The sequence below is a fragment of the Prunus persica genome, chromosome G1, assembly GCF_000346465.2.
Source record: "Prunus persica cultivar Lovell chromosome G1, Prunus_persica_NCBIv2, whole genome shotgun sequence".
Classification (NCBI taxonomy): Eukaryota; Viridiplantae; Streptophyta; class Magnoliopsida; order Rosales; family Rosaceae; genus Prunus; species Prunus persica.
In genome coordinates, this window is record NC_034009.1 from 4,595,605 (window position 1) to 4,611,271 (window position 15,667).

A 15,667-nucleotide genomic window follows, 5' to 3' on the forward strand; every position below is an offset into this window, starting at 1 on the left:
AAAAAAATTTTCACTTTTGGAAAAAGCCAAAGCTTTTTCAAAAAAGACAGAAAAACCTCTCAACTTTCAAACCAAAGACATGCAAATGTAAAGGATTCCTTAGGAAATCAAAAAATAAATAAGGGCAATTTTGTCCATTTTGGCTTCTTTTAAAATTTTTCTCTCTCCTTTGGGCTTTTCCAAAGTCTCCCCAAATACAATAGTCTTTTTTTTTTTTTTTTTTTTCTGGCACACAAAATTTTAAGTTGAAAAAGAAAGAATCTAACAACTCAAGAGGTAAAATTCATAAACGTAAACATGGAGGGGCCAATTTAAGAAAAGGAAAGAATAAAGAAAGTGACAGCCAACAATTATTACAAACTGTCGAACTCCAGAATCAATTATTTCTGTAATGTTTGCAAAAGAAAAAATTCTATTATTTGCAAGAAAAATATAATAAAAATATAATTGTTATGGTAGGAAGGGGAAGTGCTTATATTGCCCTTTCCCCTGAAATCACAGACGTTAGAGAAGACCAGAGAGAGACCTGAAAGGTGGTCTTCCTCTGCATCTCTCTCTCTTTCCCTCTCTCTCTCTCTCTCCCCCTCTTCCTCTCGAACAGGTTTCTCTCTCTAGAAAAAAAAACTGTAGTTTTATAGATTAGAGAGAGAGAGAGAGAGGAGGTACTTCTCTCAAAGCTGCACTGAATTTTTCAAAAAAGAATCCCTCTACTTGCTTCATTGCTTCTACTTCACTCCCTCTGAATTTAGCACAAAGCTCTAGCTCTCTCTCTAGATCTCCAATCTTTCCTGGTTACCTAAAAAGAGACCCGACTCTTTCTCTATCTCAGTCTTCCACAGCTTTGACAATCCTCCTTTAAACTAGCTAAACATTTTGGCAATCATTTGACAAAGTAAGAGAATCTGAGGGTACCCAATTGCAGATTTTCCCGGAAGATGGAGAATTTTTCCCGGAAAAAAAGACCCACCATCAGTCTCTCACTCTTCACTACCTTGTCTGAGTCAATTTCCTCTGATAAGTATCCCAATTCAATCAAATCTCCTAGAAATTTCCAAGAGGGTGTGGTTGGACTTGGCATAGTGGCTGCTATGACTGATTTGAGCAACCCCAATGAAGTGACTTCGTCTGAAAAGTCACCAAGGTCAAGCCCAATCCCCATAGTCTCTGCAGCTAAACCTGCTGCTAATTTCAGAGGTGGGTTTCATATGGAGAGGCCAGGGGTTGTGGTAGATGAATTGTCTGAGAGTTATACTTGTGTGATTTCTCATTTTGGGAACAATTTGACAAGGAAACGTGTTTATTTTGATGATAAGCTTAGTGGAGTTGTTAATGATCCTAGTTCTGGTGTGGTGGCCTCTGGGGTGTTCTCTGCTTCACCAGTGAGTGTTGGTGAAGTGGGTAGAGAGTTTTGGGCTTCTGATTTTCTCAGTTCTTGTTATCTTTGCAACAAGCAGCTTCATGGACTGGACATTTTCATGTACAGGTAAAAAAATATTATGTTTATATATGTACATATATTTATGTTCTTTTGATGTATTGTTATGAATTAATTCAGTTTGAAATTTATATAGGATCAGTGTTTAGTGTGTATTTGGTAGTCTTTCTCCCCCTTCGATGAATGATTTGGTGAAGCATGATTTTAGAAGATTTTGGAATATGAATATGGCTTAGTCAAAATTTTAGAAAATTTTGAATATGGCTTAGTCAAACTTTTACAGAACTTTGAATATGGCTTAATTTTTGCTTATTGATTATGGTGTCTTTTGTGGGAGATTGTGTTTTGAGTGGATTTGAATTTGGGTTCATTGTTATTTTAGAGGTATGGATGAATTGACGATGCTTCGCTTCTTTGCTAGTTTAGCAATAGATTTTAAGTTCAGAGTGATACCGTTAATGCTCAACAAATTGGTCAGTTCATTTCATAGGATTTTGATCTATGGTAATTTGTTGGTCTTGGCGGGAGGATGTGACTGATAGATCTGTATCCACAGCTCGATACTTTTTCTTTATTTGTAATTTTCTCTTTTGAGTAGAGATTACCTTATGTGGTATAGGCGGTTGGTGTTCTTCTACTTGTTCTACTAACAAATTTTGCTCGATTTTTATTTATTTATCAAGGTTTAAGTTATGAGTTGTCATTGAATATTTCTTAAATGATTTAGTTCCTTTGTTAAACATCTTGTTAAGAAGGATTTTGCCTTCTTCATTGACTGGTGTAAGTACAGAAGCTGTATGAATGGTTGTTTCCATTAGGATTTGGATATTATTTCAGAAATGTAGACTGGAAATCTTATGTGATTGTTACGTAGACTGTAAATGTTGTTATCTGCAAGGAACATGTACAGCTTGATTCAGCTGATTATTAGTTCTGGCCTTGTCATTTTCCAAACTGCTAGTAATTATTACAGTAATGTTTTGAAGTGTAAAATACAAGCAGGCCAGGCAAAGTAATTTAAGTCGGTCAATGTTGATTGGACTTGAGTACTCTAACAGCAATATATAGCACATGGATTGATTATCACTCTCAAATCCTCAACTTAGGTTCTCATGTTGTTGATTGGAACAGATTCTATTCCATGTTAATGTTATATGGAAATTGGGCTTAATTTTATGAATATGTCAGTATAATTTTTTATGCCAGGCTGTAAACCAATCATTTGACTATTAATTGTCATTAGACTGTTGCATGCTTAAGAAGTAATGCCAGGTTTTCTTTGTCTTAGTATTCATTGAAGTTAGCCTCCTTAGAAACTTAGGATAGAAAGACAGCTGTTTCCTTAATAACCACTTGCAAGTTACATCTTTGATTGCAGTCATTTGTTCGGTATTAAAGATACCGTTGAGTGGGTAGATGTGTACTGGTACTCCTATAAGAAAGTGGTCATTTCTTTTGGAAGACAATTTTGCCGACCACTTTTTACCATGATGTAGCATTACCACTCTGCTCAATGCATCCACATGTTATACGTATTATCTAAGGTTAATTTTTGTCATAAATATAACCACACCTGTCAAACGTGGAAAACGTTGAGTAAGGCGGTAATGCTGCACCATAACTGAAGGTAGTGAGCGAAATTGTTCTCTTTTGAGCAAAGTTCTCTTTTCTTTATCTTCTTAGCAAAAAATTGAAGTAGTCTTTTCAGTTATGGAGCATCCATAATTTGGAGAATCACCTTGACATTTAATACTACTGCTTTCTCTTTCTGGCAACAAAATGAAGCAGTAATATTTGTCAGTTGTACTTGAAATTCTTCTCTTTCCTGCACTTGCATATGTGGTTAGGAGAACTGCATTAGATTAAATATTCTAACGTTTGAGTTATGCTTGAAAGTATACTTCAATGTCTTAGAATCTTGAAATTTCATCTCGACAACTTTCTGAATGAATATATGCATTGTGTTAAGAGATATAACATTATTGCAGACAAGATTCTAGGTAGGCCAGTTTTAAACTCCAGGTTGGTGAGATATTTAGGTGCAATTCTTGATTGAGAAAATTCCACCTGGTTTTGTTTTGTTCCAATATCTGATTTTCAGGTCTCTTAATAATTGAGATATTTTGTGATAGCGAAAGAATTTGCTTTTGGAATTGTGGTTCTTGTTTGTTATTGCACGTGGTGCTTAATTATTTGGAATGGTTGGGATGTCAACTGATAACTTTGAAAATGGGGATGGTATTTGCAGTATACTTGGCATCTTCTGTCCGGATGCAACTTAGATTCTTCACTAACAAAGCATTCAATTCCCCTTGTTTGCAGAGGTGAAAAAGCATTTTGCAGCACCGAGTGCCGCGACAAACACATTAGAAGCGACGATCACAAAGAGAAGTGCAGATCTGAAGCAATAAAGTCAATGGATTACTCTGTGTCACCCTGCTCTAGTCCGCTGGTCTTCTTGGCAGGGGTCGCTGTGGCATGAACATTTTTACAAACCTATATAAGTAAATAATAGAAAAGGATGGGAAAGGTTATGAGAATAAAACTGGGTATAACCGGGATAAGACACAGTAGATAAAAATTGAGAGGGTTCAAGCAGGCAGTCTCGACAATCTTCTATTGAAATTGCCATAATTTTTTAATTAGATTGGAGAAATTTTATTGAGAAATTGTGAACTTATATGAACCTGAAAGAGAGACATTTATAGTTTGCATTGTATGAAATGCCAGTCATGATATTACAAGGAGCACCTGATATTATGCTATCTTTTAGACTTTATTTTATTTTTATTTTTTTAGTACAAGTCATTGTGGGGTTTACACAAATATTCATTAGGTGCTAGGAAGTTTCAAACCTCCACTCACATGGATGGAGATGGGAGAGCTTAACCAAGCTATTTTTCCCTACAATTTTTCGGACTTAAAAAAAGTGTTATAAAATGGGGCATGTTATTTGACCGAAAAAAAACACCTGGGGCATATTATGCACTTAGAGACGGACTTAGATTTTAATTTAATGTCTACATCACTCGGTATTATTATGTATATTTCCAACTAATAACTTTGTTTTACCAATCATAAAACTGTATAAGATTTGTGTCATGGTTAGATCAACATATATGTCATACACCAGAAGTTGAAAAGTAAAACCGTCACTGGGAGTCCTTGAAATAAAAATCCAGATTATGGCAAAACCTAAAACAACCCTCTCATTCTACAAAGATTCGTATCAAGAGTCGCATTGCGGCCCTAAATAGCAGCAATATAGTCACAATGAAGTATATAAGCAGAAAGTAATTTAGTAATATAATCACTTTGAGACTTTAATGCAGAGAGCTAGTACATTGTGATCTTTAACAAAGAATCATGTTCAACTTAGCATCAAAAAACCCAAATAAAGTCGATAACAAGGAGGGAAAGCCAGAACTTCATTGAGCTCCAAGTAAAATCTACTCCTCAACCTGCCAAATAGAAGTAAAATACAATCATTAAGTTAGTTGTGTTGTTCAAAGAGTAACAGAGAATGATTGGAAAACAGATCTGAACAACCAAATCTATGTGCGGAAACTCTCTCAAAGAAAAAGGTCGACATATAAAAGACGCTATTTTTCTTCTGCTTTCTTTTTTTATTATAGAAGACTATATTTTCTTTTCCTTTAAATATGCAGGATCAGTTCAAACAAGTTTCACATTGGCTAAGGCATTAAACAATTTACGATGTCAAGTGTAAGTAGTTAAACTTAAGCCCATGTATATCCCATATGCTTGCTCCACACTAAATTGTTGGCCAGTTCGACCCCCCAAAGGTTGTCAACAGGAGCTCGCATACAGTAGAAAACTAGAAAGCACTGGGCCACTCATGACAATACAACTTTTCCTCCAACACTAAAATTCATCCAACATTGTGAAAGCTAAACCAGACAGGACAGATTGTTCATCCTGACTGGACCAGAGAAAGTGGTGCTCTTCAATAGTTCTGTTTCTTAGAATCAACATACTAGTTTAACCCACATCCCATTTTACGAACTCATAAACCATTATACAATTGGAACACATCAACTCATATGTGACTCCAAATCACGGCACAAGTAGTCATCTAATTAATGTTTGTGTAAACCAGACACCCAATGAATATTTCCCCAGCATATGAGCATGATGATGTTTGCCTTCGCACTGCATCAATCTTATTCTTGTACTATACTCTAACCAAACTTACTGAACTCAGACAACATCTAATTACTTTCATCTATCAATTTTCCAAGAAAAGCTCCTCTTAGACAATCTACTTTATGGCTCCACTTGGTGCCAATGGACCTTCCCTCTCTGAAACATCATAACAACGCACCATATCAATTTAGGCATATATTTGTAATCATGATCGAGATTCTGTCTATGCATAGATCATAACATCGGATACTCCACATTGGTTTTTTTCCCACTCAGAAACAGACACAAGAGAAAGAGAGTAACTTGACATACAAATATGCTAATCTAAATTGAGGATGCTGCAATTGAATCCCGCAATTCATGCCATATGCTTTGAGATGTCTTTACTTTGGACAAACGTTCGCAAAGTTCAATCAGCAATTTCATCAAGACATGCACTTTATGACCAATACCCATTTAGAAAATCATTGGCATTGTTAAAACTCACCATCTATGATTAACAATTGTCCTTATTTTGAAATTTATGAGATGGGTCTTGGGTAATAATTAGTTCTAACAAAATTGGGATGAATGGGTCAAGAGCATTAGCATAAAACTATCAGAAATTCAACAAAATCACAAAAATAATACAAAATGAAATAAAATAAAACCAAAACCTGAGCGGGATTCGGCTCTGATAAAGAACGCTCGAGGTTCACGATTCTACCTTCAAGAGCATCAAACTTTTGCTTCACCTACAAAAACCCCCAAAGAAAAATGAAAACTTGAAAGGAAAACGAGAGAGAGAGAGAGAGAGAGAGAGAGAGTTGATGGGTTGGTAGGTTACATCAGAGGAAAGAACGCAGCGGTCCACCAGAAGATCTTTCCAAACCAGGTGAGAAATCGCAGCTCCTGTCAACGAAAACCCAAGACCGAACCAGAGCAAACGAGTTCTTAACATATTTTGTTTTCTTTTTTGAGGTTTTGCGATTCACAGAAATGTTACGAGCTTTATGTTCTGATCAAGCCGAGGACGAATGTTTAATCACAATCATAGAGTGAGAGCTTCTAAAACGTTAGAAAAACTGAAATTCTCAACACCTTCAAGAAAAAGACTACTTTTGGTTAACGATTTTTTTTTTAAAATAATAAATAACTAGAGTTTTTAATACATAAAACAAAATGAATTTTGCACATATACCACCTGAATTATTAGGGGTGTGTGCATTTACCACCTAAAGATAGTTTGTATTGACCATTTGTGATTAATGGTTTTTTTAGCTGAATTAGATAACACATACGAAAAATTCAGTGTTAGTCACATTGATAACGGATGGACATGTAACCGAAACACGAAATCCTTAAAATTTAGTTATTTTATTTCATTTTTAAGCTATTGACTATATAATTTGAACCTCTTCTAAAAATGCTTCTTATGTTGGATGTTTGAATAAGGAACTTATTTTGTGAAATGCATTTTATTTTAAGTTTTTTAGTTAAATTTTTTTTTTTTTCTCCTATGTACCATAACGGGTGAAGCATCAAAATGGTATTTTTAGATTAAACCTAACAATGAAGGAAGCATCTTTGCTTAATATGGATAGTTTGCAAGACCTTCATCATTTCCACATAGGGATGGCAATTTTCTTCTCGAGTAAAGGTCTTCGCGGGAATTCGACCCTAATGGGTCGGGTATGAAGGACATAAAACATGTATGGGGATAGGTACGGTGAATTTTTTGGGTAGGGTGTTCGGGGAGGGGCGGGGATGGTATTTTAATCCCCAACCCAAACCCTCCCCGTTTAGAATATATATATATATATTAATTTTTTAATGATGTATATATATATATTATAGTATATATAAATATGCTATTAAAGTGATTGTATTGACTAAGTTTTATATTTTATATTATTATATTATATACTTATATAATTTATAAAAACCTTAAGCCACACTACTTATTTATAGTTAACTTCCAATACATATATAATCTTATATTGTCTTATAAATATATATATACTATATATATTCATTATCTTGCCTTAGTACTTTTTTGATTCAACAAAGTAGTTATATATTGATTTTTTCTTCTGTAATGGGGCGGGTCGGGGAACCCATTCCCCAACGAAGGTGGGGATGGAAAATCCCCAATATGAATATTGCGGATATGAAGGTGGGGATGGGGATGGGAATGGCATACCCACCCCCAATTCGACCCATTGCCATCCTAATATGGAGCGCAATACAAGTTTGAACACCCAATTGAAACAGAAGAACATATCAAAATTTCAAATGGAATTCTCATATACTAGGCATGTCAATGTTCCTAGTGCTATAAAAATAAACAAGAACACAAATTAAACAACTAAAATACAAAAAAGAAAAAGAAAAAAAAAAGTGAATGATTTGCAGCTTCTCTAATGTGGTCGACTAGAGAAGATGGTAGCACTTCAAGCAGATGCAGCAGCTAGTTCTTTAGCACCAAATGTTGGGGCTGTAGGCACATAAAAGGGTATTAGTAAATATAACAAAAGTTTGATGAATAAAAACCTATCACAAGGGAATAATCAATAACCCACTAAAACGTAATGAAATCTGTTTTTTGTTTTTAAATATAAAAATTATTGTGCAAGTAAAATCTCCACTTCATCTAATGATACTAAGTTATGGATTAAAATGAAATACAATTTCTTCGGAATGGGTAAGGTGACGTAATATATCAAATGCCAGATGCAAAGATAACAAACTCTCCAGGACTTACATACTGGATGTAGAGCTGAGTGTTAAATAACTTACAAAATCCAAAGTTATTTGACTGATTAAACCTTTAAAACCCTAATCACCTAATTAGAGTTTGAAGTTTGTTTCTAGTTGACTTACTTCACACCTAAAAAAAAAAAAAAAAAAAAAAAAAAAAAAAGAGGTGACACCTGGCCCCCATTCACCATCCATAACCTCCACAAGAACCCATAATGAAAAATCAAAACCTCACCAGCAAAATTATGTTCAGGGTTAGCCTAGCTTCTTACCGCGGCGAGCTCCTCTTCGTGCTTTGGAATAAAAGCGGTATCAACCTTCCCATTTTTGAAATCCTCTATATCAAGGATAAGTTTATGATATTCAATGGTTGTGGGAACCCCTGTGGAATAAAGGCAATACTAAATAACAGCCACGAATCAAGAGAAAAAATATATCTAGCTAACTACATTCACAGTCATGAATAAAGAAAAAATTGTAGATTGAGAATATGAATTGAACTGACTGGAAACTTTAAACAAGAAATCAACACATACAACTAAACCCCTCTATTTACTTTCTTTTTTAGGTACAAGGAAGGGACGAAGCCTGGGCCTACTGGTCTACCCTTCTGTTCTATTGACAATGCTATCAATTGGCTCACACAAAGTACAATTATGCTGACACAAATAGTAAGTAAAACGGAAGGATTACAACAATGAACTTTATTACTTACCTGTTATAATAGTGTCGTCAAGAGCCCTCTTCATTCGTTCAATTGCCTTTTCTCTTGTTGGTGCCCAAACAATAAGCTACATTAAGAGAGAAAAATTGCCAAAGTGATTAGATAAAGGAGCCTGAAACCTAAAATTTATACTGTACATATGTATATGAGAAACCATGACTAGCAACGGTATATTGGTCCACAAACCTTTCCAAGAAGGGAATCATAGTTTGGAGGAACCACATAATCAGGATAAACATGGCTATCCATTCTAACAAAGGGACCTCCAGATGGTAAGTAGGCAGTTATTCTTCCTGTAAAAAAGGCAAAAGATTACGTATGCTAAAGATAAAATGAGTACAAAATGTCATTGTTAAATCCAGTGCACGCACGAACGTAATAAAATCCATGGAAACCTTGACTGCTGAACTAACTTTGAACCCATTCATCAGGGTTTGGCTGCACCCGGTAAAACCAATACAAGATAACAGAAATGACTGAGGGAACCAGAACATAGCTATGTACACATACCTGGCCCAGGTCGGAATCCTTTAAAAGCATCTTCTGCATTGATACGACATTCAATTGAGTGTCCTCTGAGCACTATCTCATCCTGTAGTGGAGCAACCTCCATCAGACATTGAACAGGAAGTGTCATATATGTCCTACCACAATTAATTACTCATTACCTGTGAGTATCGAAGTTTTTCTCCCATAGCTACACGAATTTGTTCTTCAATCAAGTCAACAGAGGAAATCATCTCTGTCACAGGATGCTCAACCTGTGGTTCCATTGCGGGAGAAAAAAAAAAGTAATTTAGCATAACTAAGCAAAAAAAATTTTGCCAAACAAAGCCATCCTTGAAAGATTAGTTTAACCTGAATACGTGTGTTCATTTCCATGAAGTAAAAGGTGCCTCTTTCATCCAAAAGGAATTCAACGGTTCCAACACCAATGTAACCAATTGATGCTGCTGCAGCAACTGCTGCATCACCCATAGCTTTACGCAATTCTGGGGTCAATGCGGGGGAGGGTGCTTCTTCCAGCAGCTTTTGGTTCCTTCTCTGAGATGATCCCATTCAACACATATAATGGAAGGAGTTTCTTAAGAAAAGAAAAAAATGAATAGATAGTACATCCTAGAGTTGCAAAGAGTTAGTTATATGGTATGGTTATGACCTTTTTTGCTTGCCTTAAAGAAATCAGAAGTAAGATTTTTAAGAAGACAAACTGTATTACAATAATTAAAAATAAAACCTTCACAGAGATTCATGCAAGCAATAAGGCTGCTTGAAATACCTGGATACTGCAATCCCGCTCTCCAAAGTGAACAACATTACCATATTTATCTGCAAGAACCTGTACACAAGGGATGGATCAAGGGGTTGCAGGCAGGCATCAAATGTCAAATCGAATACTAATTATAAAGAATAACATTACTTGACAAAAAAATATATATACAAAGAATAACATTAGAGAACCAGGAAATTTTACAAGTACATTACCTGAAATTCAATGTGTCTAGGATTTTGGATGTACTTTTCCAAATAAACTCCATCATTTCCAAAAGCAGCTGCAGCCTCACTCTTTGCTTGCTGCAAACAATTAAATTGAGGAAGAAAATTAAGATAATGGAAGCAACATTGAAATACAAAAATATAAGATTCATTTGCAGTAAACAAGACCAAGTAAACTAAGAACCCAACAGTTCAAAGTTGTAGAGTTAAACTTAATTAATATCAAATTTAAAATATACCTCCAAAGATGATTTTAAAAATGCTTTCACACAAGACAAACAAAAAAAGAAGGCATCATCAAAGACAAAATAGGAAGATGATGCATACCTGTAACAACTTCACAAACTCTTCAGGTTCTTTAGCAAGACGCATGCCACGTCCTCCGCCTCCTGCTGTTGCCTTAAATAGAAAAACATGCTTATCACTTCAAAGAAACAAATCAAATAACAGATAACAAGTATATCGGCTCCGTTAATACAGAGTTAGAAGGATAATATCAATGCAACGTCAGAATCCTAAAATAACCATTCATCTCGTAACTGTGTTAACTTATAGTTCATTGAAGTCTTAAAATTTTCATGTTTGATTCATTAATATAGATAAATACCATACTAGTAAATAAGATCGTTTATATTTTTTCTGCCAAATGATGAAAAGGACCTTATCTGGAGATCAGAGGTAACAGTCCGAATTCCCTATAGGTACTAGGAATTAAGCCAAGTCTTTCTTAGCCACTCCATGCATGATTCAAACTCAAATTTTAAAACCCGTAAAAACTATCTTCATCTTCATTGAGATAGTAAATGGTCAAAGTCTAGCACTATAGCAAGGTTAATGGGTAGCCTTCTGTCTTTCCTAATCAAACAGTCACAATTCTCGAGCGACTAACCTACATAAATAGGCATGTATTCCTCTAAATTAACCACATTTACAATTGATACTTAATAAATGTCTATAATATTAAATCAAAAGGTTTTATTGAAAAACAAAATTCAATTTGTTGCTTAAGAAATATTCTTAACTTCTGAATTTTCAGAGTTAACATGAAAGGGTGTGCACCGCAAATTCCAAGACACAGTAAGGTATAATGAGTTTTGATTATCATGAGATATATTAAGACAAGACACTTTACCTTGATCATAACAGGAAAGCCAATCTCATCGGCAAGCCTGATTCCTTCTTCTGTGCTCTGTTGACAAAAAAGAAAAAAATGACAACAATAAACACAAAATCAATTCATATGACCACCTAGGTCTGGAGGTGTTGAAATGTATAATAACTGAGGATAAAGTAGAAACCTCTAGTAATCCATCACTTCCTGGTACAGTTGGAACACCTGCTTTCTTCATTGTGTCTCTGGCAGTCGATTTATCACCCATAACACGGATGCTGTCAGGCTGTAACCCGAATTACAAACAGTTGTCCCACATCAGTACATGAATTAACTAATGAGTAACTAAATACAGAGCCATGTGTTCATGACCTAAATGGATCAATCACTATTCACACTAAGACATAGGGAATATTTAGAGTGAGATAAATGCAATTAAAACACAACAAATGATGCAGCATTGTACATTTCAACAAATGATGCATTCTCAAGATTTTTACCTTAGGCCCAATAAAGTTGATTCCGTGTTCTCTGCACATTTCAACAAATGATGCATTCTCAGCCAGGAAACCATATCCGGGATGCAGCATTGTACATTTCCGACTGATAGCAGCAGATAAAACATTTGGAACAACCAAGTACCTGTAGAAAGACAGATCAAAGTGCACCATTCAACCATTGTCATCTGTAACAGAAACTGAGACAAAGGATAAACAAAAACTTATTGTGATACTAAGCTAAAGAATGTAGTGCACAAGTGATTCCTTGTTCTCTCCACATAACCCCCATGTTAAACTATTCCAATTTTTCATTTAATCACAGCATAACAGAGGGAGAAAAGGAGGAAAAACAATGAAACAAAATTTAACTGATCAACCACTTACGACTGACTGCTTGCTGCTTCACCAATACAAACTGATTCATCAGCCAATTTCACATGAAGTGCGTCCTTGTCTATTGTTGAGTAAACAGCCACACAAGGTATTCCCATCTCATGGGCAGTTCGAATAATGCGAACAGCAATTTCTCCTCTATTTGCCACCAGAATTTTTTCAGCTCGACATGTAGCATGGAGAGCTCCCCCATGCTTCCTGGATTTGAAACTAACTTGAGCACCCTGAGCTCTCTGCCTTAAAAAGTTGACTTTATTTCCCACCATAAAGCTACATTTGGAACTCCGTATCTCTCTAGTTTTCCCAAAAAATAAGCCCTTCCATTGACAATAGAAACCCAAGAACAAATGTAAATAAATAAATAAACCAGAAAACAGATCTGGAGATCATAATAAAAGCAAAAAGGTGCAGCATTCTGAAGACCATATAACAAGCAGACCTCATTGGTTTCGTAAATGCTAATTTATCTAGGATCTCCAATATTTTACTTTTCCCTAGTAGTCGGTTAGGATCTTTCACTTATCATCTGTTTGGCTGCATTGGATAAAGCATAAAGTTTTGAACTTTCCTACAAAACAGAAGATATAAAAGGTAATTATCTACCAAGCCACATCCTTCAGTCCATACAGAAATAAAAAGTAAACCAATTCAGTACCTAGGAACTTAAACTAACTAACACGCATTTGCAAAGTGGATCCATTTCACTATATATAAGCATCCATCTTACATGATTCAGTATCACACACTATCAACTTCGAATTAAGATCCATTGATTACCCACTCGAGTTCCAACGAATCAGAACGCAACTCAACATTCAAAACCAAACCCAATTCCAAAAGTACAATAAATATGGGTAACAGAGGTACTTACAGGACTTGGAGTTACAGTCTTGCAAATGGGCATTATGGCATCCATTTTGAAAACAAAGCGACCTAAGTAAACCCAATTGCACCAAACAAACAAAAACCAATATTAGCGTCACTACCATTGCAGAATACTAACAACAAAAAAGGTAAAATTGGTTGGAAATGGTAAAACTCTTTCGACAAAATCAGACAGTAGAGTGCATCAGCCAGGAAACCACAGCAACCCAAAGAGATGGGATGTTGCTGCCATTCTAAAACTATTCAAAGATAAAAATTTGATACTGGGGCATGGAAATACCTTAATTGTCTCAGAACAAGATCAAAATGAATGAATGAATGAAGAACAAGGGTTGAATGTGAACAGAAAAGGGAAGGCTTTTGGGACCCGAAGAGCTGAGGAGCGAGAAAGCAGAAAGGGAGAGATAATGAGAGTGAACAATGAGAAGAAGAAGGTGGGAAGGTCTGAGGGGAGATATCAAGAGTTGAGTTGTCCATGAAAACGAGGGGAGTTGCTGCTTGAAAAGCTCCGCCCAAATGGAGAGAAATCTGTCTTCGAAGTGTTGATGACGCCGTCCAATGATATTCTGCCACTTGTACAATTTAACAAAATACTGAAGAGAAATCAGAAATGGCTATGTTTTCTGGATTGGTGTATACATTTCAGAATTGTTACATGGTGTCAATATGGTTTCAAAGACACTCTCTCTTTCCCAAATGGTTATGTTTTCTTAATGTTTTGACAGCTCTGAAGTCACACCCAAAACTTGCCACCCCATCTTAAAATTAAGCTCTCCATCTATAGATGTTGGCTATATTGTCAGTTACGTGTAGTTATATGAGAAAGTTAAAATACATGACAATATGTTATTGATTAGGTATGCCACCATATTGACATTCCGGCGTAAGTAAGTTTTCCTCTAGTAGATGAAGAGCTTAATACCAAGTCAGGTTTAGGCTTTAACAAGAAACATTTGACACCTCTTTGCATCTAGTTGTATTCGCTACAGCCTCAGCAAAGGCAACATGATGCTCAATTTGGTGAGCAACATTTGAATAAATTGCTCCTACAAAATCAGCAAACTGTAGACCAACTTCCCACTTCCCCATTTAGAGCGACTCCAAAACACTAGCCAAAGGAGGCTTTGCATAATACAAATAGAATCAATGACGTTAACCATTCTGATGAGAGTTACCTTCCGTGTTAGTAAGACTGCTTTTAACCTTGGCACATTTCCGTTTTCGTCTCTCATCAAGTGAAGAACTTGCACCTTTCATGTCCGTTGCATAACAAAAGAACAGCAAATTCTATCCCGAGTTATGGATCTTTAGGTTGCATGGTTTAAGAGTTTTGAACCCTAGTTCCAAGCGTAAATTGAACACAATACTTTGAGTGTAGAGATGACCCTTTTTAACCACTGAAGTTACAAGCCATTTATAATAGTTTGTATGTTGATGTGTTGTTTTTATGCTAAACATTTTTTAAAATAGGTGGAAAATTATAACTTCTGTTAGATAGCATCCCTGATTTATAGCTAATTGATGTATATACCGTTTATATCTCTCCAGTCAACTATATTAATTGTCAATCCCTATAGACTAGGAATTCCTTTATATATATATATATTTCCTATTGTAATGTTAGCTTGGCTGCATATATATTTTCCTCCAACAGTGAGAAGACTAATAATTCAGATTTCACGAACTCTCGTGGTATCAGCGCAAATTCTTTCCTTAGGTTTTTGGGTTGCTATTTTCTCTCTTCTCTTCTCTAGGTGCAACGCCAATCTTCTTTCTTCTTCTCAGGCCTGTCGCACAACACCTAAACGGTCTCGTTCCGTCGCTGCCCAACCATTCTAGATTTGTCGCATCAGATTCCAACCACCACAATCACAGCACCCCCACCTTCCTCTATTTCTAAGATGAGTTCTTCCCCGACTGCCTCCTCAACCGTTGCTGCCATGGCCACGTATTCACTTCCCAACATCACCCACCTTGTGACAATGAAGCTTAATGATGATAACTACCTCTTGTGGTATCATCAAGTTGAAGCCTTCCTTATTGGACAAGATTTATTCAAATATGTTGATGGCACTCATCTATGTCCAGCCACCTCTTCTCCTGATTATAATCATTGGGTTCACATAGACAAGACTCTTGTTAGTACACTATCTGCTACTTTGTCAAAACCCATTATTGCTTCTATAGTTGGCCGCAAAACCTTTGCCTCCTTGTGG

General features: G+C 35.8%; 3 protein-coding genes across 5 annotated transcripts; 1 reads left to right on the forward strand and 2 right to left on the reverse strand.

Annotated features, from left to right (window-relative positions):
- LOC18791458 lies at nt 442–4,200 on the forward strand. Its single transcript, XM_007223801.2, has 2 exons — nt 442–1,483; nt 3,758–4,200. Exons 1-2 carry the CDS (start codon nt 936–938, stop codon nt 3,915–3,917), a joined length of 708 nt encoding a protein of 235 aa, XP_007223863.1. The 5' UTR covers nt 442–935; the 3' UTR covers nt 3,918–4,200.
- On the reverse strand, nt 4,572–6,712 carry LOC18788843. The gene is made up of 3 exons (XM_020566131.1): nt 6,429–6,712; nt 6,259–6,336; nt 4,572–4,896 (listed from the first exon to the last, which is right to left on the reverse strand). Exons 1-3 carry the CDS (start codon nt 6,540–6,542, stop codon nt 4,885–4,887), a joined length of 204 nt encoding a protein of 67 aa, XP_020421720.1. The 5' UTR covers nt 6,543–6,712; the 3' UTR covers nt 4,572–4,884.
- On the reverse strand, nt 7,847–14,034 carry LOC18791474 (biotin carboxylase 1, chloroplastic). Of its 3 annotated transcripts, XM_020555999.1 has the most exons (17): nt 13,732–14,020; nt 13,438–13,499; nt 13,006–13,134; nt 12,558–12,883; nt 12,174–12,315; nt 11,861–11,959; nt 11,695–11,751; nt 10,890–10,961; nt 10,551–10,640; nt 10,345–10,404; nt 9,924–10,109; nt 9,734–9,826; nt 9,576–9,657; nt 9,252–9,358; nt 9,057–9,132; nt 8,614–8,723; nt 7,847–8,078 (listed from the first exon to the last, which is right to left on the reverse strand). In XM_020555999.1, the coding sequence occupies exons 4-17, from the start codon at nt 12,830–12,832 to the stop codon at nt 8,052–8,054; spliced, it is 1,476 nt and encodes a 491-aa protein (XP_020411588.1). In that variant the 5' UTR covers nt 12,833–12,883; nt 13,006–13,134; nt 13,438–13,499; nt 13,732–14,020; the 3' UTR covers nt 7,847–8,051. The 3 variants fall into 3 exon arrangements, with proteins under 3 accessions (XP_020411588.1, XP_020411587.1, XP_007222341.2); XM_020555998.1 differs by lacking the exon at nt 13,006–13,134 and having other exon boundaries at nt 8,577–8,723; nt 13,732–14,034; XM_007222279.2 differs by lacking the exon at nt 13,006–13,134 and having other exon boundaries at nt 13,732–14,028.